The sequence below is a fragment of the Canis lupus genome, chromosome 36 (assembly GCF_003254725.2).
Source record: "Canis lupus dingo isolate Sandy chromosome 36, ASM325472v2, whole genome shotgun sequence".
NCBI classification, from domain to species: Eukaryota; Metazoa; Chordata; class Mammalia; order Carnivora; family Canidae; genus Canis; species Canis lupus.
Window position 1 is genome coordinate 7,908,875 of NC_064278.1, and position 26,405 is coordinate 7,935,279.

General features: G+C 37.6%; 1 protein-coding gene across 8 annotated transcripts in view; it reads left to right on the forward strand.

Moving 5' to 3' along the window:
* The window catches only part of GCA (grancalcin), a 52,758-nt gene that overhangs the window by 18,786 nt on the left and 7,567 nt on the right, over positions 1-26,405 (forward strand). For 4 of the 8 annotated variants that reach the window (XM_049106398.1, XM_049106401.1, XM_049106400.1 and 1 more), the window contains 6 exons: positions 5,067-5,231; positions 6,749-6,811; positions 13,752-13,821; positions 19,992-20,035; positions 20,326-20,473; positions 25,152-25,265. In XM_049106398.1, coding sequence (XP_048962355.1) covers positions 5,088-5,231; positions 6,749-6,811; positions 13,752-13,821; positions 19,992-20,035; positions 20,326-20,473; positions 25,152-25,265 — 583 coding nt within the window. In that variant the 5' untranslated portion in view covers positions 5,067-5,087. Of the gene's footprint in view, positions 1-2,964; positions 3,161-3,325; positions 3,347-3,706; positions 4,462-5,066; positions 5,232-6,748; positions 6,812-13,751; positions 13,822-19,991; positions 20,036-20,325; positions 20,474-25,151; positions 25,266-26,405 lie in introns of those variants that run through there. The other 4 variants (XM_049106396.1, XM_049106402.1, XM_049106399.1 and 1 more) reach the window with 4 other exon arrangements.

Sequence of the window (26,405 nt, forward strand, 5' to 3'; positions counted from 1 at the left end):
AGGGGAAACACATTGTTAAAGAGACCACAGCCAAGCCTGGGTTCTAATCTCAGCTTTGCGACTAACTGGGCATCTGTGGGTATGTGATACACAATTCTCCACCTTACTTTTTACATGTGTGAAATGGTGATACTAAGAGTATATACCTGATGAAGTTGTTTTGAGGAAAGGCCCCTTGCAGCACACAGTGCCTGTGACACAGTGATCACTCCATAAGTAGCATGTTTTATATAATAATGGAGTGTTTTCTGAAAAGACAATGCATAAAGTACAAAGCAAATTCTACGTTTACCTTTCTAACTTCTTGGCTGAGACCCTTGTAATAAAAAGTAGATGAACAAAAGAATACACCCAGACATTTATTTACATGTATCCCCATAAATACATGGGAGATACCCATGGAAAAATGAATAACTTTCGGAGGTGACTCAAGCTTAGATACCATCTTCGGCTAAAAAGAAGAGGAAGAAAGGTGAGGAGAGACTAGCTGTGGAGACATACTAGGAAAAGCAGTGTAAACAAGTGCAAGATTTCAAGGCACAGAGACGGGCTTCAGCAGTGCCAGGTGGGACGGGGTCTGCGCCTGTGGGGAGGGCAGGGCCAGGCCATGGGGTCCTGGGGGGTCTGCAGGATTATTTTGTGTTGAGTCCATTTTTAATGTTCTGATCATCTGACAGGGCACCCAAGACCCCAACTCCCAATAAAAGTTGTGTTATTCTTATAAAACAAAACAAAACAAACAAAAAATCAAGTGCAAGATTTGTTACGTGGTTTTAAATCTGCATCTTCTCCATTGATTAGGGGCCAACGTTGTCTCAGAGGAATAATCTTTGTTCTTCCTGGTATAGAAGGAGGAGAAGGACTTTTGTAAATTTATGCTGTGCTTTTAGGCAAATACAGGGAGAACAGAAAGCTTTTCTTTGATCTGCTTCTTCTCAATTGCCCTTAATTAAAAATAATCCTTATGTCAAAGTGGCATATTATGGAATGGCATCTTCTACTGCCCTTCAGTGGGAATTTCCCTAGGCAGCTCTTTCTCTAAGAAAGAGACACACTGCCAAGAAATGTGAAGGATTTGATATTTTATTCCACTTGTAGGCTAACAAGTAGCTTGCCACAGTCTCATAGAAGTTGACAGATGCATGAGATTCCTCTGTCAGAGACAAAGGACCTTATTACTCATCGCGCCACAGGCAGCATGAGCTTCCAGCTCTCAGATTTTTGCTCCCAAGTCCCCCAGTGTGACCTGGAGCTACACAAGCAGCCATGGTTCGTTCGTATCAGAATGGAGGAAGTCCAAGTTTAGGAATGTCATGCTAGCAAACCAACCCAAACTTTGCCCTGGAGGGACAGATTATGTTTCTTATCCTGCAACAACTTTCTCTGTCCTTGAGAAAAATACGATCCCTATCTTTGAAACTATATGTGTAGAAATGCAAGAGCCCCATGAAGACTTGACCCCCAACACACACAAATGCAATACAAGCATAAGTCTATTATGATGAAAAAAAATGTGCAAAAGTTCTGACCAGAGATTTAAACTCACATTGTAAATGTAAAACACTCAATCCTTTCTGAGCATTTCTCTGAATATGTAGTTAATCAATGAGAATAAAACCTTGGAACAATTTGTTTTGCTTTGTGGTGTGTTATCACTTGATGCTCTAACAGTCATGTTTTTCCTCTTATCAAGTAGGTTTTATCCTCTCCCTCTATTTATTCCAATAACCTAACCTCATTGCTTAAATTATTTCTTATCATGTTAGAGGAACTAACACAGACTTTCTCAAGAGTGGCTTGTGCATTAGCAATCTTCCTTTCTCTCTGCCTCTTCCTGATAAAATCAAGTTTCACAAGGTTCTTTCTCTGTAGTGTAACTGTGCCATTAGTACTCAGCTTTGCAGGGTTGAGTTTCTCTGCTGATAGACAGCTAATGCTTTTCTCCCCCACATCTTTATCCTTAAGAAACATTTTAGCAGTCGTCATACTCCTGGGAGATACCACCTGGCGTTGTTCCGAAGCTGATGCTGCAGCTGCCCTGTTGTTTCATGTGTCTGTGTGTGCGTTTCTCTCCTTTTAAGGCCAGAGCCACAAAATTCAGAGAACAGCGGAACTGTCAATTACTATTACTTAATAAATTAAAGTGACTGTTAAAACTTTCCACCAAGTGATAAAAACCGAGCTGTGCCCCCTCGGTGGATGGAATCAGGAGGTCCATCCAGAGGGTCATTGGTCCAGGTGTCAGAAAACATACAGGCCACCCTGTATTTTCACATATCAACAATGAGTATTTTTTTTTTCTATTAAGTGTATGTCTCGTGTGATATTCGGGACATTAAAAAAAAGTCATTGTTTATTTGAAAATGAAATTTAACTGGACATCCTGTACTTTTATTTGCTAAATCTGGCAACTCTCTTCGCCATTTATCTACCAAACAAACTACAAATAGCTTTTTGTATTTTGGTAAAATTCCGCCTCCGGTGGGGTTTAGGTCAGAAGGGCTCCCCTTGGGGCCGATAAAGGTCTCAAAGTTTTGATGATGTGACACCGACGCTACGCAAAAAAAATAATTGTGAGTAACGGAAAGTTTTGTAATTCACAGAGGCTGATTTGCAAGCCTAGCTCCAAAGAGCGCAGGAGGAGATGAAAAGACGTCCCGGCCTGGCGGGCCTCGGGTTTCGGGGACCCCCGGCGACCCCGGGCATCCGCGGAGAAAGGAGCAGCTCGGCCGGGGCGGCCTTCCCGGGGAGCGCCTGAGCTCCGGGAGCCCAGGCTTCGCCCCACCCACCGAGCCGGCCAATAGGAGCCGAGCAGAAGGGGGCTGGGCGCGCGCAGCCAATCAGAGATGAGATGGGTGGGACTAGACGGCGGGAAGGAGCGCGATTTGGCCGCTTGGGCTCCGAGGGGCGGGGCCCAGCCAATCGGGACCGAGCGGGGCGGGGCTGGAGTCCGGGAAGGGGCGGTCGCCGGGGGGTCCCGCGCGGGGCCGGTGCGTGTTGAGCCTCACCTGCGCCTGCACCTGCGCCTGCACCTGCGCCTGCACCTGCCCTGCACCTGCGCCTGCACCTGCCCTGCACCTGCAGCTCCGCCCTTCTCGCGAGAGGGCGGCGGGGGTCGCCGGCTCGGCTCGTCATGGCCTACCCGGGGTACGGAGGCGCGGTGAGTGCCGGCTGCCGGCTGCGCGGCCCGCCGTGTGCGCCGCCTCGCGGGGCGGGCGCGGGGCCTCCTCGGACGGCGCTCCGCGCGGGGTCGGGGCCCGGGGCCGCTGGGCCGCTGGGCGAGGCCTTGCGGAGCCCGCGGTGGCCGCGACTTCGGCAGTTTCCTTCCTGGACTGGAGGAACAAAGGTGCCCTCTGCTAGTTCCAGTGATACTTTGTGGTCGACCCTCACTTCCTCAGCTTCTCTGGACGTCCTCTTTCTGAATTTTTGGCCGCTTCTCGTTTTCTGTCCTCTAATTTGCTGCAGAATAAATTAGGATGCGCATGTAGACATTTAGTCTCCTAATTTTTGCTCTCGTGCGCACCAAGGGCAACCTGTCGTAGACCTTATCGTAGGTCGGCGGGGTTAGGGCCACTCTTTCTTACAGAACTGTTGATCCTGAATCACCTTGGAGAGTTGGAACTTGTGTCGTTTTATGCTCTTTTTATTTTTATTTTTATTTTTTTATTTTTTATTTATTTTTTATTTTTTTAATTTATTTATTTTTTTGGTTTTATGCTCTTTTTAAAAATTCCTGCAGTTGGCCTTTTCGGGTCCCTTGGGGTGGTCTTTTTTTCCTTCTTTTTAAAGAAGAAACTTTTAAGGAATCTCACCTATTTCTGTTTGCTTTTATAGTCCATTATATTGTTTTAACGTTTACTGTCTACTTTCCGGTACTTCGTTGCTTCATAATCTAGTTGTGCGTTTCCTGGAGTTTGAAGTCCATTTTCTGGAGCTGCAGCACCTCCTGCCTAACCTCGCCCTTGCACATCCAGCCACGCAGCTCTTCAAACTCCTGGTAGTATCCGACCTTTTGACTCTCTCTCCCCATCGACCCCCAGTTTAGAATTCTTTTTTTTTTCTTTTTGCCTTCTGGCAATCTCTGTTCATCCTTCAAGGATGCAGAGCAAGAATTTTGTTCAATACGGAATAACAAACACTCTTGATACTTTTTTCTCCTCCAGACTCATAAAAATGCTCAGTAAAATGCCTTTCTAAGGTATTAAAAACGTATACCCAGTCCCAAAGTGAAAAACGTAGAGAGAAGCATAAACCACAGCAGGAAACAAACATCAGACTATCTACAGTTGAACCGTGGTCTCCTTTTTAGTAGGTGTTTGACCTTAACCGATTTAGGAAACCTCTTGAAGTTTCAGGTCCTCAGTGACAAAAAGGACATAGTAGTTTCATACCTCATACAGTTTTGGGGAAATCTCAGCACATAATGGGAAGTACTTGTACCTGGGCCATAAAACGCGCGCAGTATTAGCTGTGTATTATTTTTGTTGGTATTCTTACTAATTTTGAAGACTGTTGTTAGAATTAATCACTTTATTGATCTGTTTATTGGTGTCTTGCTTTTTTAAAATTAATTTTTTTTTCTGGTGGTGAAGATGTTTGCACTCTCTGGGGTTTCCCATGACTAGTTCACAATTTCGTTGTGTTTACCATGTATTATTCTAAGTATGTGCCTGGAGTAGTATACTACTTCTTAGTTTGACTGCAGGTGAAATTTTTTTTTGCATTTTTTTGTTTTTTGTTTATTTCAGTGATGATGATGGTAAACAGTTAAAAAATGTGCTTCGTGTTCCTCTGTTAGATTAAGTTGTTGGAGCCTAGAGAGTTCTTTTATTCTGTTTTACTTCTTTTGATGTTGAATGACACATTAATGAACTGAATTATGTCCTAATGCAGGACATGTAGGATTTTGTAGCTAATAGCATTTGGGATAGTGAATTTGGTTTCTTTTAATAATTCTTTCTATTCTTGCTTTTCAGTAGACTCCTCCTAAATATTTTCTTTTACCAACTTTAGTAGTTAACAAGTAATATGTGTACTAATAACTTTATCCTTTTTCACTCTTATAGTTTGGAAATTTTAGTGGTCAGATGCCAGGAATGCAGATGCAAATGGGACAGCCGTTGCCAGGAACAGGGCCAAACCTTCTCCCTGGTGGATACCCAGTGTATTCTGACAGTTATTCCTCAGCAGGAGACCCCATGTGGACATACTTCACTGCTGTTGCTGGACAGGTGAGATATTAAATATATTGCACAAATATCAGTTTCTGAAAGTGACTGCTATTTTTTTTAAAGATTTTATTTATTTATTCATTAAAGACACAGAAAGGCAGACACAGACAGAGGGAGAGGTCGGCTCCCCATGGGGAGCCTGATGTGGGGCTTGATCCCAGGACCTTGGAACCATGCCCTGAGCTAAAGGCAGACGCTCAATCGCTGAACTACCCAGGCGTCCCAGTGATTGCTATTTAAAAGAAATGTCAACTCTATTACTTAGTGTGTTATTTTATATGTATAAGAAATTTGTATTTTAAACTTATCTAGACTATTTTTTCAATTGAGATCAGAGACGAAGGTAGTCATAATTATTTCATTTTTAGAAGTCTGTTCCTATGATACCTGATGCATTGTTCATTTCACTTAGAGGGCAAACAGTGTAGTGCATGGCCACTGAGCCAAGAGGATTGAGGAAAAGAGATCTACATGTAACTCTCCTTGAGGAAGCTGAGACAGAGTAGCAAAAAGCAGACTTTTAAAATTGTGAATGGTTTTGGGAGAGACTTAAGTGGTAAAACCAATCAGGAAAAGGTAAAGAAAACAGAGCAGAATGGAGGTTCAAACATCAGATTAGTGAGAAGAGACAGATTCACATGTGAGCCTTAGTCACAGTCTGTATCTCTTTTTTTAGACTCACAAAGGAAAACCAATGGAGTGGTTAGAATTTCACAGAACTCTAATAACACTTGAGTGTTTACTAGGTCTCATATGCCTGGCTAGAAATTGAGAATATACACAGAATTATTGTATATGGTGGACACTGTGTTGAGGTGACCTCAATTCCATTCATAACCTCTTTTCCCCTTCTGTGGTGGAAGTTGGAAAGGCCCTAATGCCATCCTGGATGCCTCTGAATCTAGTAAAGGTAGCCATGTGCCATAGGACTATTTACTAATAGGCCATTGAGATGTAGGCACAATCTCTTTAGGATACTTTCCTTTTCTAAATGAGAAAAGCTTTCCTGGGAGCCAGTATTGGCCCTTTTTGCTCCTTAATTCTTCCTGCCTAGGAAGGGAACTTGAGGTAGGGAAGTGCAGCGGCAACAGGATATATGGAAAAATGTAAAGAGATTGATGGCATTATAAGGTTGCCATACAGTCCTGTTCTGTCTACCTTCAGACTTCTTGTACCCTACACCTTTATGGTTTAAACCTCTTTCATAATATTTTCTGTTGTTTGCAGCTAAATGCAATGCTGACTATTACATGATACCATTCTTATCGTCAAAGAACTCTTAAGTAGTGTAATGCTGGGAATAAGTCTGTTATCTATAAATGACTATATTATAAATCTATTTTATAAAATTACAACTTAAAATATAGAAACTGGGCATATATATTTAGGAACCTTTATTTGACTTCTGAACTCTTTCAGTGTTATAGTTATGAATAATTATTTGCTATGTTTGTACTGCTTGATACTTGTCTTAAATTTTTCATAGTTTTGTGCTTTTGAACATTTATTTATTTTAGGGGGAAGGGGCAGAGGGAGAGCGAGAATCTCAAGCAGAGTCCACACTAAACACAGAGCTCAAGGTAGGGCTTGATCTCATGACCCGGGGATCATGACCTGAGCAGAAACCAGGAGTGTTATGCTTAACTGACTGCCCCACCCAGGTGCCTCTAGTTTTGTGTTTTTTAATAGTAAAACTCCATGAGGATATGGCCCTTGTCGTTTTCTCCTATACCAAGTAAGCCCTAGGAATATATTAATCATTCAATAAATATATTGGATGGATGCATGAACTGTCTCATCTTCAATGTTTAGTCTAAATATTAAGCAGTTCTTTTATATGTTGAATTTTGCCTCAGTTTAAAGAATCAGATGAGTTTACTGAACTCACTTCTGGATCTGTATTTTTTTTGACAGGTCTCATAATTAATGATGTTCTATGAGAAATGTCCAATTAAAGGTTCTACATCCTTTTTATTGGATGACAGTTTTTGAACAGTAATGATTCGGTTATCAGTTGAGTAGGGGAAATTCTGGTTTGTCCCTTCACAAATACACATACACACACGCACACACACGTACACATGTCAATAACACCAACAGCTTTAACTTTGGTGTGCATGCTGCTTCTACTTTTTACATAGTAGCTCTGTGAGGTCGGCAGGATGCAGGTACCCTTTTATTATAAATGAATAAATGGAAATTAATATTTAGTAACTGAACAAATAGGACTTGAACTTGGGTATCATTTCAAAATCTTGCTATTAACCTGTCCAATGGCAACTAATTTTTTATTAATTATCTAACTAAAGCTCTTATTCAATTAGAAAATGCAGTTTTCACCACTAATGTGATTGTTAGGGTTTATAGAGTTGGTCATTATCATTAGCTTAAGTTGCAGTAAGATGATACAAAAAGATCCCTTGGATTTTCTCCATATAATTTAGGAAGACTTTACTTGTTAGTCAATTAAGGTAAGATGTTTTCATAAAATGTATGGAATATGAGTATGAAGTAGTATACTAGGTGAATGCTTTCTGATGGTAATAACTTGTAGAAAAGCTGTTCAAGTTGTTTATGGACGCCCAAAATTCTGGAAAAGCACATGTAAAATAGAATTTCATTTATTAATTAGATTTTATACTTTTAAATTTAATTGACACTTGAATGGGAAGTTGTAATATTTTCAACCTTTTGAAATAATAAATGGACATGGCCACAACAGTAGTCAGAAATGACTATAGTTGAATCAAGAACCAATGGTAATTGTCTTCATTCCACCAGACAACCAGCCTGCTTTGTACTACATACTGTGCTGGACTTGGGGATGCAAAGATGAGTGATACTCAGATCCTGCCTCAGAAGCTCTCCACCTAGTCAGGGAGGTAGACATTCAGGGAATGATGATGGTACAGGGAAAGAAATGCTAAAGGTAAACAGGCAAAAATTATTGCACTCAACATTCTCTGATCCTTTTTTAAAAATTTACTTATTTATATGACAGAGAGAGAGAACGAGCATGCAAGAGCACACACACACAAACACAGCAGGGGGAGCAGCAAGCAGAGGGAAAGGAAAAAGGAGAAGCAGACTCACCTAGGAGCACAGAGCCCAACACAGGGCCTCTGATGGGCCCCCAGGCTCAACCCAGGACCCTGGAATCATGACCTAAGCCTAAGGCAGACACTTAATCTACTGAGCCACCCAGGTGCCCCAGCATTCTCTGATTTTTATGCTTGTTCTCTCTGTCTAGAACAGCACTGTCTAAAATGAACATAAGAATTACAAACATAAGCCACATATGAACATTTAAAAAAGTTAAAAAAAGGTGAAATTAATTTTCATAGTATATTTTTGACCTAGTGTATATCAGAAATACTAAAATACCAATATGTAATCAATATAAAAGTTATTAATAAGGTATTTCATTTTTTGTTGTTACTGAGTCTTTGAAATCCAGCTTGTATTACACTTACAGAACATCTCAGATCAGACTAGCCATGTGAAAGTGTGCAGTGGAATATATGACTGATGTCCACTGTATTGGACAACCCAGGCCAAGAACACTCCTCCTCCCTCAGATATCTGCATAGCTTGCTCCTTTACTTTCTTTAGATCTTCCTTGAAACTCACTGTATTAATGAATAAGTCAATTCACCCTATAAGTAAATTCATTTCTCAGTGATTCAGTTATAGGAGAATTTACTTTTTCAGCCTCAGTGAGGCTTTCTCTAACTGTAAAGTAGCATTGGTCTACTCCATTGCTCCCGTGCACACAGTCTGTATCACTTTCACTCTGTTATCTTTTTTCCCCTTAGTACTTATTACCGCCAAATGTAATTTTTGATTTATTGTCTCTCTTCCACCACTAAACGGTAAGCTCTGTGAAAGCAAGGAATTAGCAGTGCTTGAATATAGTGGGGTACTCAATAAATATTTGTTAAGTGAATGATTCTTTTTAAATGGAAGATATTTGTTCATTTATATCTCTGCATTTTCTTAACATACTTGTTTCTATGATTATTTTGTAAAATTAATTTCATCTTGTATGAATTTTTTCTGCAATTGTTGCTTTTTGTTGTCTTTCTGAATATTAGATTTGTTCAGATATTTTGGGATTTTGGTTTCTAAATCTATCTCACATGGAGTTTTTGTTTATTTCTTCCCTCCCTCTTTTTGTCCTTTTTTATGTGATCCCTCTATCCTCATGCCAGTCTTCATTATCTAGTGGTTTTGTGATTGTCTCCACCTAGATTGTATCCAGAATCAGATTTTATGACAGTTCAAGGCTCCTTCCTGGCAGTGGCATTGCGGATCTCATCAACAAACTGGGGATAGCTTAGCTGAGCATTTTAGTCCTACTTACCTAAGCCTTCAGCTTCTCAGAAGTGGTGTCAACAGGCAATAGTCTGTAGTATATTTTGATTTGTTTTGCCTCTTAACATGAGTAGAGCATCCTAGGATCCCATCTCACTCCTTGCATTCAAACAATGAGGCACTCACATTCCCCAGGCCTTGTGAAGTCCTCAGAAGCAAACCTCCTGCCCCTGCTGCATATCTGTTCTCACTCTACTTCCTAGTTTTTGCTTCTGTGTGATGTACCCAAACCCAATTTAGGTTTGGAATTTCATATATATAAATTAGCTTCATACAGTTTTAAAAATAGAAACTATTCAAATAAAGCAATGAGCCTCACATTTAGAGAAATAAATCTTTTTTCCCCTCCCAGTTATTTTCTTTCTGAGTTTCCATAGAAGATCCCCTAACTTGCTGTCGTATTGCTAAGCAGATGAATGTCCAGCTAGGGTAAGGCAGGTGAGAGACTTAACTTTAAATTGAATGGGTTTTAAAAAATTTAGTAATCATGATATATAATGGTTTAATCCAATACTAAAAAAAACCCCAAAAACAAAATTAACACAAAAATCTATGATGAATAAATATCTAATTCTTTTTGAGATTTTATTTATTTATTCATGAGAGACACAGAGAGAGAGGCAGAGACATAGAGGGAGAAGCAGACTCCCGTGGGGAGCCCTATTTGTGACTTGATCCCAGGACCCTGGGATCATGTCCTGAGCTGAAGGCAGACACTCAACCACTGAGCCAATATCCAATTTTTTAAAAAAATATTTATTTTTGAGAGAGAGAGTTGGGGTGGGGAGGGGCAGAAGGAGAGAGAGAGACACACAAGTAGACTCTTTGCTGAGTGTGGACCCCCACTTAGGGCTCAATCCCTAGGATCATGACCAGAGCTGATATCAAGAGTCAGATGCTTAACCCACTGAGCCACCCAGGCACCCCAATAAACATCCAGTTTTTGAATCCAGGATCTGACCCTGTGGTTGCACCATTCACCCCATTTACTTCCTCTTGATATTGACCCTGTTTAAGTCTGTAAAGCCCGTTTGACTTAGGTGACAATTTTACATTTGTAAGATATTAAAGTGTGGGCAGCCCGGGTGGCTCAGCGGTTTAGCGCCGCCTTCGGCCCAGGGCGTGATCCTGGAGTCCCGGGATTGAGTCCCATGTCAGGCTCCCTGCATGGAGCCTGCTTCTCCCTTTGCCTGTGTCTCTGCCTCTCTCTCTCTCTCTCTCTCTCATGAATAAATAAATAAAATCTTAAAAAAAAAGATATTAAAGTGTATACCAGTTTACTAATCATGTTTTAGTCTCTTGTTTCTGGAAGGTTAACCCAAGTATTTAGTGGGACAACTAAAGTCAAATGATTTTATATTTTAGTGACTTTACTTACATCTGCCATAAAAGTTTTGTGATACCAAGAGTTTACAAAAGATCAGAACTTATATTACACTGGGACCTTTTTTTCTTTTTTTTTTTTTTTTGAGGATTTTATTCATTTATTTGAGAGAGAGAGTGAACACAGGCATGGGGAGAAGAGTAGGGGGGGAGGGAAAGGAACAAGCAGATTCTGAGTTGAGTGCAGAGCCCTACATGAGGCTGGATTGCAGGATCCCAAGATCATGGGCTGGATGCTAGGATCCTGTGATCATGACCAGAGCTGAAAACAAGAGTCCTACGCTCAACTGACTGAGTCACACAGGTGCCCTTGCACTAGGACCTTTTGATGAATTTAATGCAAATTGTTTTGAATTTTACTGCATTTAATTCTGAACTCCGATAAAATAATAAACTTGGTTTTTCATAGGAAGATTACACATTCAGTCTGAAGTACAAGACATATGGACAGACTGCACTCCATCTTGTAGCAGTGCAAAACAGCGTGGGGAAGGAAGCATAGGCCTTGCAGATAAATAAGCATGTAGAAATTTGATGCATGGAATTTAAAGCTCTTTTTTTATTTTGTGGGAGAGAAAATAGATGTGTTTCTTAGTTTCACTCTATTCAAAAAAGTTTAATGAAGACTAAAATATTCTTTATATTCCTTAACTCAAATTTATAATGGCTTTTTGTGTGTGTCTTTTGAACCTGCTAGTTTTCAACTTTGCTTCCTCTATAATCTTTGTTCTTTCTGTACAAAAAAAATTTCCATACTCTTCAGGGTCTCTTTTGTGTCTTTGGATTTGCAGAATCCAGAGAAAGGTCCTCTGTACACCTAGTGGACTTCTGTGAAATCCTATAGAAGAAGCTCATATTTGAACAGAAATTATCATCAGACTACAAAGGATTGATTTCCTTACTTTTAATTGGATTGATCAAAGTTTTTGGTAAATTCCAATTGCCTTTTTCTAGAAAGTTTTAAGTTTGAGCCTGTTGTTTGCACAATGCATTATTTTTAAAAATGAAAAATTTGATGAAGCTTAGAATTCTCACTAATTTTATTTTCAGGTATAGTATCATTTTCCCACTTAAGAAAAGTTAAAGAAAGGAGTAATTTATAACCATGTTATCTTTAGTGTACTAGAAGATAGAAGACATTTTTAAATTAAAAATGAGGGCAGCCCCGGTGGTGAAGCAGTTTAGTGCCGCCTGCAGCCCAGGGCGTGATCCTGGAGACCCTGGATCGAGTCCCGCATCAGGCTCTCTCCGTGGAGCCTGCTTCTCCCTCTGCCTGTCTCTGCCTCTCTCTCTCTCGGTGTCTCTATGAATAAATAAATAAAATCTTTTTAAAAATTAATTAATTAATTAAAAATGAGAGAAAAGTCATTTCCTTCTTTTGCTTCTGTTTTAATAATTTGTAAAAAAAATGTCTTTCAAAATTTACCCTTCAATAATTGACAATGATCTGGCATCTGTGCCATCATTTCATTGAGATACTGTTGACAGTAGCAGCTGTAGACTTCATTGATTGTTTTGTTTTGTTTACTGATGATATCTTCTCAAATCATGTTAGAAGTGTGTGCATGGTTTTTCAGTCTTAAAATATAATAGTGATTTTATATAACAGAAAGGTAGGTAATTGTTGTTTAAGTAAAAATTCCTTTGAAAATCTTTATCATTGAAGGAAAAATTGCTAACCTAGTTTTGATTCTAAATATATGGCTAATTTTTTTTATAGAATAATTTTCTTAGTTTAGAATTGACTAAAGTTTTGTAAGCAAAATCCCAGAACTATGCAGGGCAGAGAAAGGGACACTTATTCTGTGTAGGCACATAGATGATCCATTGGAAAGAATGCTTATATTTTTAAATTCCTGTTAAAATCACTGGCATTGTTGTTATAAGGGATTCCTTGCTAAAGATCCATTAGAATGAGTGTTTTAACACTTCTTAGGAGTAGGTTGTAATTTTTTTTTTTTATTTCTTGGGTCTCTTACAAAAATGAACTCTTAAGGAAGTTCATGTTTTAACTTTGCTTCCCTGATCCTTTCTCAGAGCTATTTGTTTTGCATTTGTGACAATGTTTATGATGCTTCCAAGTAAATTACTTTGTATATTTCTGTAGAAAATAGGATGAGGTACTGAAACACAATGGGAGTACTCAGCCTATTTCACTTCCCTTGTGATTTCTTGTTTGTGTAAAAGAAATGTGTTATTTCCCATAGTAAGTTCAAACACAAATGTTTGGGAAATAATCAGAAGAATTGCAACAAGATGCAGGACGACTCTAAAATTTTGCTGAGGGTAGTGGTGGTGGGAGGAAGTTATTCTCTCTTTCCAGTTACAACTTAATGTCTCTTAGAAACAATACCCCCACGAGACGGGCATTAGGGGAACATTTTTGAGATTTTTCTGAACATATTTTGGTCATTTTTCCATTTTAAGTAGAGGTACAATGATTCTCACAAGATATTATTTTGACCTATGATAGTTCAAAATGTTTATTCTGTTTCTCAGAAGTAGAAAAAATAAATTCTATTTGAAGTGCTTAAATATTAATAGAATATAAGTTGGTTGTGAAAAAAATATATTTTGTATGCTGTTCTGTATTTACCTTTGCTATCAGTAATTACCTCTATAATTTTATGGTTGATAATAGAGTAAGTTTTAAAGAATGCATATTTATTGATTGGCCTAAAACAGCCAATTAACATATTAATATAATTTGATATAGTTTGATATAGCTGTGCACTAAATCAGATTGTAATTGTCTTTTCACAGGATGGTGAAGTGGATGCTGAGGAACTTCAGAGATGTTTGACACAGTCTGGAATTAATGGAATTTATTCTCGTGAGATCTTCTTCCCCCATATTTAAAATATTTAAAAAATATTTTATCACAGTTATACATGCACATAATTTAAAGAGTCAAATAGTTCTGCAAAGCTTATTGTGAAAATAGCTGTTCCTTGTGCATAATTATCTCCCAGATGTTGACCACTTATAGAGGAAATCTCATTCATCTTTTACATCTGATGCCTTTGAAATTTGCCTCCAGATCTCAAAATAGCATGCTTTCATCATTATAGATTTTCAATTTCAGTGATTAACAATTGATATCCTGCTATGGAAGATGAGAATTAACTCTCTTAGAACTTTAAACTCACTCTTGTCCCCGTATGCCACATGGGAATGCTCCCCAGTTCTCCTCCATCCAATGTAGCTGTATAGTAATTTTCAGTAGGTCAGTAATCACTATTTGCCTTATTGTCATTATGTGAATGTTCTTCCTCTGTCTTGTGATAATGTATGATTAATTTTCCTTTTTATATACTGTTTTACTTTTTCTGAAATTAATCATCATTCTAGAGCTTTTTATTGTGGTCTACTTTTGTGGTCTACTTTCTGTGCATAGCTGCAAAGCTATCATTCCTTCACCATCATTCCAGAACTGACTTTCCATGCTCTTTTGAGTTGGATCTCCCTTTTATTTCATCTCTAGTCATTTAAAAAAATTCAATAAAATATAACATTAACCAGCTTCTCAGGAAGAGGGGATCCCTGGGTGGCTCAGCGGATTAGCGCCTGCCTTTGGCCTAGGGTGTAATTCTGGAGTCCTGGGATCGAGTCCCACATTGGACTCCCTGCATGGAGCCTGCTTCTCCATCTGCCTGTCTCTCTCTCTCTCTCTCTCTGTATCTCTCATGAATAAATAAATAAAATCTTTAAAACAAACAAACAAACAAATAAACATTCTTAGAGAGTGCACAGGAGGAAAATCTTTTTAGACTTAATCTGAAAGTGCTTTCATTTTGTCCACAGAATTAAGTGACCAGATATGGAACTCTGCATTACAGATCATTTTCATCTAGAATTTTATCAATATTGCTCCATTGTTTCTAGAATCCACTGTTACTTTATCTTTCTGTCCTGCCAGTATGTCAATTTTTTCACTGTGGAGGCCTGTGAGATCTTCTTTTTGTCCCTGGTTTGGAATTTCACAATGATGTGCCTGGTCGTGTTGTGTGGGAACTCAGTGGGCCTTCTCAGACTGGGAATTCATTTGCTTTAGTTCTGAGACATTTTGTTTAATGATGTTTTCTCAATTTTCTCCTTTTGGAATGCTTGTCATTTAGACCAGGTCACTTTTCTTATTTTTTTTCCCTCCTATCTGTGGCTGTCCTCTCTGGGGAGATTTTCTCAATCTTATTTTCTAAACCTTCTATTGAGTTTTTGTTTTTTTTTTATCTGCTATGATGTTCTTAAAATACAGGAGCTTCTCTTCATGTATATAGTCTTCTCTTGTGTCTATGAAGCTGTGTTTTATATTTGTTGTTAATGTATTTTTGTTGCTATTAATATATTTTTCAAAGTTTTTTTTTTCTTTTATCAACTATGTTTCCTTCAAAATTTCTTCCCCAGTTTATTTGTTTGGTTGTCTTTTGTGATTGATGCTTTTCTCAGGCATTTGAGATCCTTGGTTGCACGTGTTTAGCTAAAATGCAGGTGAGAAGCTTTGAGGTCATGGTTTAGTATTGATTGTAGACTTCCATGTCTGATGGCTTAGCAGGGCAGTTTGTTAGGAAACAACAGTATGTTTAGAGATTTCCTTTTGGGCTAGTTGGGCTAGTTGTCCAGTAGGAAGAGGGCAGACTCAGGGTTCTCAGTCGTTGATAACTGTCAATAAACTGTCCCTTATATGCCTTATTTTTACTATATAGGCTAGGGTTAGGGCTAGGTTATGTGCCTGATATCCTGCAGTTCAGAGACCTCTCCAGAGAATAAAACTCCAGACTTCTGCTGGGGTGAGACTAGACATGGCAGCCAAATACTGACTCAAGGCAAAGAGTGAATGTGAATCTCTAAATACTCTTTAAATAGATATTCCTTTGGTCCTTCTGTTTTTATCTTTACATTCACACCAATTTTCAGAAATACGACCAATTCTTAAATGTTTGGGGCCTTCTCTAGGATCGGTAAGCTGCTTCTTAGCTATTCTTATCCTGTGTTCAGCAAACCACAGATTTGTGCTGTGTTCAGCACTTTCACAGATCGAGGGTTAGGGTTAGACATTAGAGATTAGGAGTTAAGATATGTGCCTGGTATCCTGCAGTTCCCACACCTCTCCAGAGAATAAAGCCTCAGACTTCTGGTGTGGTGAGAATTGGCATAGCAACCATATACCAATCTGAAACACAGAGGATTTTGGGGCTCTAAATTCTCTTTAAATAGATATTCAATTGGTCTTTCTGTTTTTATCTCTATCTTCACACTCGTTTTCAGAAAATACTGCCAATTTTTAAATGCTTGGGGTCTTCTCTAGGATAAGTGGGCTGGTTCTCAGCTTTTCTTATCATGTATTTAGGAAGCCACTTTCTCAGATCTAGGGTTAAAATTAAGGTGAGGCCTAGAGTCACGGTTAGGGTTAGGGTATGTGCCTGGTATCCTACAGTTCAGAGACTTCTTCATCTGGTGAGGGTTAGGGTTCGAGGTTACATGTTAGGAGATTGGGTTTAGGGGTTTGGGTATGTACCTAATATCCTGCAGTTGAGACCTTCCCCACAGTATAAATCCCCAGTTTTGCTGAGGTTAGAATAGACATTGCAGATATCTATGGATCTGAGGCAAGGAGGGGATTTGCTACTCTAAATACTCTCTAAATAGATATTCAGTTGGTCTTTCTGTTTTTATCTCTACTTTCACACCCATTTTCAGAAATACTAGCAATTCTTAAATGTTTGGGGTCTTCTCAAGGATAAGTAGGCTCCTTCTTAGCTTTTCTTATTGTGTGTTCAGAAGCCACTTTTTCAGACCTAGGGTTAGGGGTAGTGTTAGGGTTAGGGTCAGGATCAGTGTTAGGGTACGTTCCAAATATTTTGCAGTTCAAAGACCTCTCCAGTAGGTTAGAGTTAGGTTAGGGTTAAGGTTAGTTAGGGTGAGTAGTAGAGTTACCATTTGAGGTTAGGTTAGTGGTTTGGAGCAAAAGGTTTGGGTATATGCCTGGTAGCTTGTAGTTCAGAGACCTGTAGACAGTAAATCCTCAGACTTCTGCTGGGTTGTGAATTGACATGATAGCCATACTGCTGAGGCAGAGAGGGCATTTGGTGCTTTAAATACTCTTTAATTATACAGTCAGTTCCTTCTGTTTTTCTCTCTACCTTCACACCCACCGTCAGAAATACTACCAATTCTTAAATGTTTGGAGACTTCTCCAGGACAAATAGGCTGCTTCTCAGCTCTTCTTATAGAACATGTTCAGAAGCCACTTTCTCTGATCTAAGGTTATTGGTCAGGTTAAGGTTAGGATCAGAGTCAGGGTCAGTGTTAAGGTATGTGTTTGGCATCCTTTAGTTGAGACCTCTCCAGAGGTTTGGTGTTTGGGTTAGCAGTAGAGTGAGGGATAGCATTATGGTAGAGGTTAGAAGTTAGGGGTTAGAGCTGAAGGGTCTGGGCATGTGTCTGGTATCCCACCGTTCAGAGACATCTCCAGAAAATAAATCCCCAGACTTATCCTATTATGAGAATAGACAGGGAGAGCCATCTACCAAATTTAGGCAAGGAGGGGGTATCAGACTGTAAATGTTAACTCTTTAAATAGATATTCAATTGGTCCTTCTGTTTTTATCTCTACCTTCACACATTTTCAGAAATACTACCAACTTTTAAATGTTTGGGGTCTTCTCATGGATAAGTAGGCTGCTTCTGGGCTTTCTTACTGCATATTCAAAAGCCACTTTCTCAGATCTAGGGTTAGGGTTAGGGTAGGAGTAAGGACTGGTGTTAGTGTTAGTGTTAGGGGTTGTAGATTACTGGTTAGTAGTTAAGATTAAGGATAGGGTTAGTGTAGGTGTCTGGCGTCCTGCAGTTCAGAGACCTGTCCAGAGGGCTAGTGTTGGGATTAAGGTTAGGGTGAATGTTAATATCAGGGTTAGAGATTAGGGGTACTGGTTATTTTTAGTGGTGAGGGCTTTGGATATGTGTCTAGTATCCTGAAATTTAAGGAATTCTCCAGACAGTAAATCGCTAGATTTCTGTTAGAATAGACATGGCATCCATCTATGGAGCTGAGGCAAGGAGGGAATTTGAGGCTCTACATCCTCTTTAAATAGATGTTCAACTGGCCCTTCTGTTTTTATCTCTACCTTTACACCCATTTTCATATATAATACCAATTCTTAGATGTTTGGTGTCTTCTGGATAAGTAGGCTCCTTTTCAACTCTTCTTATTGGGTTTTCATCAAGCCACTTTCTCAGGTCTATGTTAGTTAACTTCCATCCATCCTACTACTTTTCCTTTACTTTTTACGTAATTCTTTTCCTTTATCTCTCATTCTCTTTTTTTCTAATGGTTTGACTTTAGAAGATTTAATTTTTTGTCCATTGTAATGGGGTATTGGGGGAAATGAAAATCTATTAACTTTCCTAAAAATTCTTCTCTATTCTTTGTCAAAAATATTTAATCTGATATACACATATATTCAATCCTATTTTGTGATGGAAGATGTGCTTATTTGAAGACTCAGCACTTGCCATTTGTTATCATATGTTCAGATTCTCCCATGTAATGGATGTGTGCCATGTTAACTTGAAAGCAAAACATATCATTTGCTTTACAAAATGATTGAATGTCAGCCAGAGATTTCTTATGGAAACTTTGCCACCCTCTTCCCACTTGAGTAGTATCCTTATGAAGGAGCTCTGGGCTCCAGTCCTGACTTTTCCACTTATTAGCTCTGGGAACTTGAAAACTTTATTCTGGGCCTCTGTTTCTTCATTTGTAAAACTGGGACTTATAATACTTGCAATTCTTGCAATAGCATGTGAATTCACAAAATCATACTACCTGGCTCTTAGTGAATGCTCATCGAATGTCTGTTGAATTGTCCATCTGAAAATACTGTAACCACCTATTCTAATATTGACGCTGTATTAATTTAAAGTTGGCTATTCTCACTTATAAAATGTTTTATGATTTTTTCTTAATAGCCCTAAAATTTAGCTGAAATGTTTTTCATTTATAAAAATTTCAAAATATTTTATCAAAAAATAAGATAACTTAATTTTAAGCATTTTTATTTATTTATGCATTCATTTTTAAGGAGCTACTAGTAAGAACTTTGTAAGCTTAACTAAACTGTACTGACATAATATCTCTTATCAGGACTGACCTATAATTGGTCTTGAGACAAATCAGCTTACCAGTTCAATGCAATTATGATAAGGGTTAGAAAAATTAAATTCTACTGAGTCTTCAGTTACAGTTCTTTAGATATGAGGTGTTAATGTTCCTAATAACCCATGATTTTAAGATGTTTATATTTACTTTTTTCTTCCTGCCTTTTCCCTCTCCTAAGGGAAAATAGCTGCTTCAGATCAGAAGCTCATATTTTTCTTATTTGATTGATTGCAGTAAACTAGCAAATGATTTACCTATATCTTACCTTACTCTGTAGTCTGGTCAATGTGAAAGGATGTTTCTGGAATGAAAATTTAAGAATTGCCCCACTGCTTTAAGTCTGTTCCTTAAATTCTTCAGTGACTTCCATTAGTCTAAATCTTTAGGGTGGCATTCAAGATTTTCATGATCTGGCCCTTATCTGCCTTTCAGATGTTATCATAAGCCAGTCCTTCACCTAAGCTTTAATTAAATCTCTAACTCCTTCAGTTCTTGTGATTTTTGTGTATAGGTTAGACTTCTACTTAAAACCTACTTACCATTTATGTTCGGAACACTGAAGCCCTCCTTTCACCTATAAAAGTAATTTTCAGTTATTTTATCATTGTATATCTAACTACCCAAATCCCCTGACTAGTGTTAGTAGTTTGAAGTAGTTGTGATCTTTATTTTCATCCTTTTCTCTTCCCCCTCAAGGATCCCTAACATTTAAAGTCTGTTGATAAAGGGTGATTGTGTATTTTTGGCAATTTTTAAACATTTTCTTGTATAAAATAGAAATTGTTATAATTTTACATAGATAAAATTGGGCAGACTCCAATTGAAATAATAAATATGTTTTATAGCCTTCAGTTTGGAAACCTGCAGAATTATGATCGCCATGTTGGATGTATCCTTGAATAAAAATAGAATATACTAGAATATGAAATAATTGCTTTCTGAATATAACCAAGCAATTGTTGGCTATAAATGACCATAGTAAATTGGAGATTTTAAAAATACTTTGTAAGATCCTGTTTGAATTCTGTACTTTTCCATTTTTACACAGAAGTCTATTCATATGCTAAACTTGGCTAACTTGCAGAAGCATACTAACAATTTTTTAGTCATGATTTACAGTTTTGGGTCAAGTAAATTCTCTTTGGTATCAAAACTTATTTTTATTAATAAAACTATCAGAGAGATTACACAGGAAAAATGGGATTTAATGAATTCAAAGAACTTTGGGCAGCTCTTAATGCTTGGAAGCAACACTTCATAGCTATTGATCAAGACCAAAGTGGCACAGTAGAACATCATGAATTGAATCAAGCCATTGCTGCAATGGGTAAGTATATTAAAATTCTTTAGAATCTATCCAGATCATCTTTGTTCTTTGATGAGATGAATCGTAATTATTAGAGTTTAAGGAATATATTATATCAATTGTTAGCCAATTTGATTTCAAGATTGTAGATATATTCTGACTGATGACATTTAACAAAACCATTTTATCTATGATTTTTCCAAAAGATGATATTTTATACATGTGGTTGATAAAATAATTTCTAAATTTCATCTGTTCACTTTATTAAAATGTAGTCCCCTAATCATTGGTACTCACCATTTATATTGTATTTTCTGTAACTTAGTAAGATCTCTAGTGTTTATTTATTTAGATATTTTTACCATTTTTTTGAAATATAATTAATATGCAGTATTATATTAGTTTTAGGTGTACAACACTTCTATACAAATCCATATCAGGTGTTCAACCATTCTAGACATTACTCGGTGCTCACCACAAGTATATATACCATCTGTCATACAGTGTATATTATGATCTTGTTGACTGTATTCCCTATGCTGTATTTTTCATCTCTGTGACTTTATTTATTTTTTTATTTTTTAAAAGATTTTATTTATTTATTCATGAGAGACAGAGAGAGAGAGAGAGAGAGAGAGAGAGGCAGAGACACAGGCAGAGAGAGAAGCAGGCTCCATGCAGGGAGCCCAATGTGGGACTCGATCCAGAGACTCCAGGATCATGGCCTGGGCCAAAGGCACTAAACCGCTGAGCCATCCAGGGATCCCTCGACTTCATTTTTTTAATTGGAAGTTTGTACCTCTTAATTTCTCCTCTGGCAACCATCAGTTTGCTCTGTGAATTTAAGAGTCCCTTTTTGTTTGTCCCTTTTTTCTTTGTTTTGTTTCTTAAATAGCATATTTAAGTGAAATCATGTCTTTCTCTGACTTATTTCACTTAGTATAATACTCTATATAGGTGCATCCATGTTGTTGTAAATAGCAAGATCTCATTCTTTTTTATGGCTGAGTGATATTTCATTGTGTATATACCACATCTTTTTTTTTATCCACTTATTTGTGGATGGACACTCTGGTTGCTTCCATAATTTGGTTATTGTAAATAGTGCCTCAATAAACATAGGACTGCATATATCTTTTTAAATTACTGTCTTGCTTTTCTTTGGGTAAGTATGCAGCAATGGAATTACTGGATCATAGGATAGTTCTGTTTTTAATTTTTTGAAGAATCTCCATACTGTTTCTACAGTGGTTGCACCAGTTTACATTCCTGCCAATACTGCAGGAAGGTTTCTTTTTCTCCACATCCTCACCAATACTTTTTAGTCCTTGTCTTTTTGATTTTAGCCATTATGACAGTTGCAAGTGGGGTTGTCTCTCATTGTGGATTTGAATTTCCCTGATGATGAGTGATGTTGAGTATCTTTTTGTGTGTCTGTTGGTCATCTGTCATCGTTTTTTTTTTTTTTTTTTTTTTAAGATTTTATTTATTGAGAGAGAAAGAGAAAGCATGAGCAGGGGCAGAGGGAGAAGTAGACTCCCCACTGAGCAGGAGGCCTGATGTGGGGCTCTATCCCAGGACCTTGGGATAATGACCTGAGCTGAAGGCAGACACTTAATCATCTGAGCCACCCAGGTGCCCCTATCTGTTTGTCTTCTTTGGAAATATGTCTCTTTGGGTCCTCTGCCCATATTTAATTGGATTATTTGGAGTTTTTGGTATTGAGTTGTATAAGCTCATTATATTTAGATATTAATCCCTTGTGGGATATGTGATTTGCAAATATCTTCTCCCATTCATTCAGTAGGTTGCCTTTTCATTTTGTTAATGGTTTTCTTCACTGTGTAAAAGCTTTTTATTTTGGTGTAGTCCCAGTGATTTGTTTTTGCTTTTGTTTCCCTTGCCTCAGGAGACCTATCTAGAAAAAGGTTGCTTCAGCTAATGTTAAATTACTGCCTGTTTTCTCCTAGGAGTTTTATGGTTTCAGGTCTCACTTTAGTTTTTTAATCTATTTTTTTTAAAGATTTTATTTATTTATTTTAGAGAGAGGGAGGGGCCTAAGGAGAGGAAGCGGTAGATAAGCCCTCTGAGGGCTTTCCTCCCTGAACTCAGAGCCTGATGGTGCTCGATGCCAAACCCTGAGATCATAACCTGAGCCAAAATCAAGAGTTGGACGCTCAATCGACTGAGCCACCCAGATGCCCCACTTCTTTAAATCCATTTTGAGTTCATTTCTGTGTATAGTATAAGAAACTAGTCGAATTTCATTCTTTTGCATGCAGCTGTTCAGTTTTCCCAACATCATTTGTTGAAGAGACTCTTCCCCATTATATATTCTTGCCTCCTTTGTCATAAATTAATTGACCACATAAGTCTCAGTTTATTTCTGGGCTCTCTGTTCTGTTCTATTGATATTTGTGTTTGTTTTTGTGCCAGTACCACATTGTTTTGATTACTGCAGCTCTAGTATGTCTTGAAATCTGAAATTGTGATACCTCCTGTTTTGTCCTTCTTTCTCAGAATTACTTTGGCAATTTGGGGTCTTCTGTAGTCCCATACAAATTTTAGTATCACTTGTCCTAGTTCTGTGATAAATGCCATTGATCTTTTACAGGGATTGTATTGAATGTCTAGATTGTTTAGGGTAATATGGACATTTTAACAATACTGGTTCTTCCAAGCCAGGAGCATGGAATATCTTTCATTTGTGATAAGAGCTCTAATTTGATAGCAAAGGCTTATTTCAGTATGTTATGCTCCATATTATAGTCTAGCTTTTCAACAGTAAAAAACATGTTTTCTAAATTTTCTTTCTTATGTAATTAGTATACACAGTATATAACAAATACCTCAAAATGGGAAGTCTGCATTTTAGAGTATTTTAAAAGAATGTAACTTTAATTTTATTCTACCTTTGGTAAACTAAGATTCACTGTCTATTTTCTTTCAAACATTTTAACATAAAATGATGTTTAACCTGCTTTTACAGTTCATGCAATTTTAAGTAGTTTTCTTAATTTTGTTTACCTCTATTATTTTACTTACACTCATTTCTAAACAAAATACATTTAAAGAAAATTAACCTTTTGAGAGTTAAAATCTGAACACAGTGTACATTATCTTCAATTCCAATTTAAAAAGTTAAAACTAGTGACTTGTTTTGTAAATAGACATTTTAATTTAATAGGTGGTAGTTTTGGGGACAATCCTAGCCACATCATATGTAGTTCAGTCAGAGTATTAATACCTAATGGATTAAACTTGACCCTTAACTCAACATAGTGTTGAAAATTAATATGACCTTTTACAAAAAAGAAAACCGCTAGAGTTCACATAGAGAGTTGCGTGCCACAAGGAAGAATTGCAGATTATTCAAATTTAAGATCTTCAGATATATTTTAAAATATTCAAATTATTTTGCTAAGGATGCTATAGGAAATCTTAAGATTTTTATTACCACATCAGGATCATAACTTCCTACGAGGAAGCTTAAAAAACATTTGCATATAATTACATTCATTTGCATATTTTACTTCTATTAAATTATACCTTTCCTTTTCTTTATTTTTAACAAGTTTCTGGGTTATATTTTATTGTAGCCACATAAGGAATTTCTCTACATTTATTATTGTTTTCCCCTTTGAATAGATTTTTGTCTTTTGGGGGTGCCTGAGTAGCTCAGTCAGTTAAGCATCCGACTTGACTTTGGCTTAGGTCATGATTTCAAGGTCATGAGATTGAGCCCCGTGTTGCATCAGGGCTCCAAGCTGGGTGTGGAGCCTGCTTAAGAATCTCTCTTTTCCTCTCTCTATGCCCCTCTCTCTCAGTTTATGTGCTATTGCTCTGTGTCTCTCCAAAAAAAAAAAAAAGATTAGTGTCTTCTGTCCAAATCTAATCCAGTAATATATAAAGATAATAATTCTAGGCCAGCACCCTTCACAGTAAACTATACATATATTTGAAAGCTGCTAAAAGTAGATCTTAAAAGTTTTCATAATAAGAGGAGAAAATTCTGTAACTATATAGGGTAAAGATGTAACTACACTTATTATAATAATCATTTTGCAATACATACAACTATGGAATCATTATGTTGTACATCTGAAACTAATATAATTTTATATGCCAATTATACCTCAATGAAAAATTAAAAAGAAAAAAAGGAAATACAAAATTTAAATGATAGAAAAGATCTGTAATAATATTTTCTCTAATATTCTTTAAAGAAGTCTCAAATTACAGAATTGAAATATTGAAGCATTAAAACCTATAAGATACTTGACATTATATAAAAATCAAAATATATTTTAAAAATGTAATTGCTTTCTTAGTTTTGACTTCATTACAAAGTTAGACTGGTGATACTAGCAAGACAAAGGAGGCAAGAATGTATAATGGGGAAGAGTCTCTTCAACAAATGATGTTGGGAAAACTGAACAGCTGCATGCAAAGGAATGAAATTCGACTAGTTTCTTATACTATACACAGAAATGAACTCAAAATGGATTTGCCCATTTTATTATTTTATTAGTAATAAGTCTTTGATAGATTTTAATGTGAATGTATTTGGTTTCTAGTATATATTTTTATGGAATGAATTTTGGAAATTTATTTTACAATTGTTTTTAAAGAAAATGCAATGTTGTGTTCTTATGGTGTTTGGTTTTAGAAATTTTAATGTATAAATTCCTTTTTCTAGGTTACAGATTGAGTCCTCAAACATTAACTGCTATTGTTAAACGGTACAGCAAAAATGGCCGAATCTTCTTTGATGATTATGTTGCTTGCTGTGTGAAGCTTCGAGCATTGACAGGTATTGACATTTTAAAAATAGATGCAGTGTTATATAGCTGTTTTTCTGAATATCTTTCATTTTATTCAACTTTTTTTATAATAATGTATTTTTTACTTTTATTCACTATTAAATCTAATCACTTTTAAGGCTTTAAAAATTAAGTAATATGAATAGTGAAAATTTGTTATAGCTCAATTTTGGAAAGTTTCTTCATGTGTCAGTCCCCAGGATATGAAATCACTTGATTTAATTGAGAATGAAGAGAGAGAGGGAAGATGGCAGGGGAGTAGGAGAACCATAGGTTTGTCTCTTCCCACAAACACACCTAGATAACTAACAGATCATCCTATATAGTCCAGAAATTAGCAGAAGATTGATAAAGGAGGAGACACAACTAAAGGGGGAGAAGAGGCCCCATCAAAGAAGGTAGAAAGGGCAGAGATGTATTTTAGGGGAGAAACGGATCATGGGTGCTACAGAGAGGTGGAAGCTGTGCTCAGGGAAAAGGGTAAGAGAGGAACACCCAGGAATGCACAAGAATATTTCCCCAAAGCCATTGGCTTGGAAAATGAGAGGGGCTCAGTTTTGTGAGTTCTTGCAATCAGTGGGGCTTAAAGCTCAGACTTTAAAGGTCCTTGTGCTAGGTTGGAATAGAGCCCAGAGGGCAGACAGCTTGGAAACAATGATCTGAAGAATGCTTGTAGCACACAAGGGAGAGTATTCACTCTTCTAAGAGCGTGTCCCTGAGAGGCAGTTTCATGGAGATACCTCTCCTGAACAGAGGAACTGGCTGGTGTCATTTCCCTCTCCCACCCCCTTAGCATAAATACAGAGCCACCTGCAAGAAGCAGTTCAGCACTGATACTGGCTGCCTAACTTGTTTATAGCAAACCTCTGCACTCTGGCAGGACTGCTTTCTCAGTCAAACTTAACTCAGTCCCAGCATGGTGGGCTTTAGCCCCAGAAGACCAGCACAATCCCCTGCCCACACCATGTCTCAACAAGAGTTCTGTAGAGCCTCAGTTCTGGTGCAGCTGGTGTTAGGTCTTATTTAATAAGGAGACCAGTGGACACCTAGGTAAAACTTGCCACATTCTGGCCAAGGACGGAACACTGCCCACAGCAGATGAGTAGAGCCTCTGTGTGACTGGCCTAAAG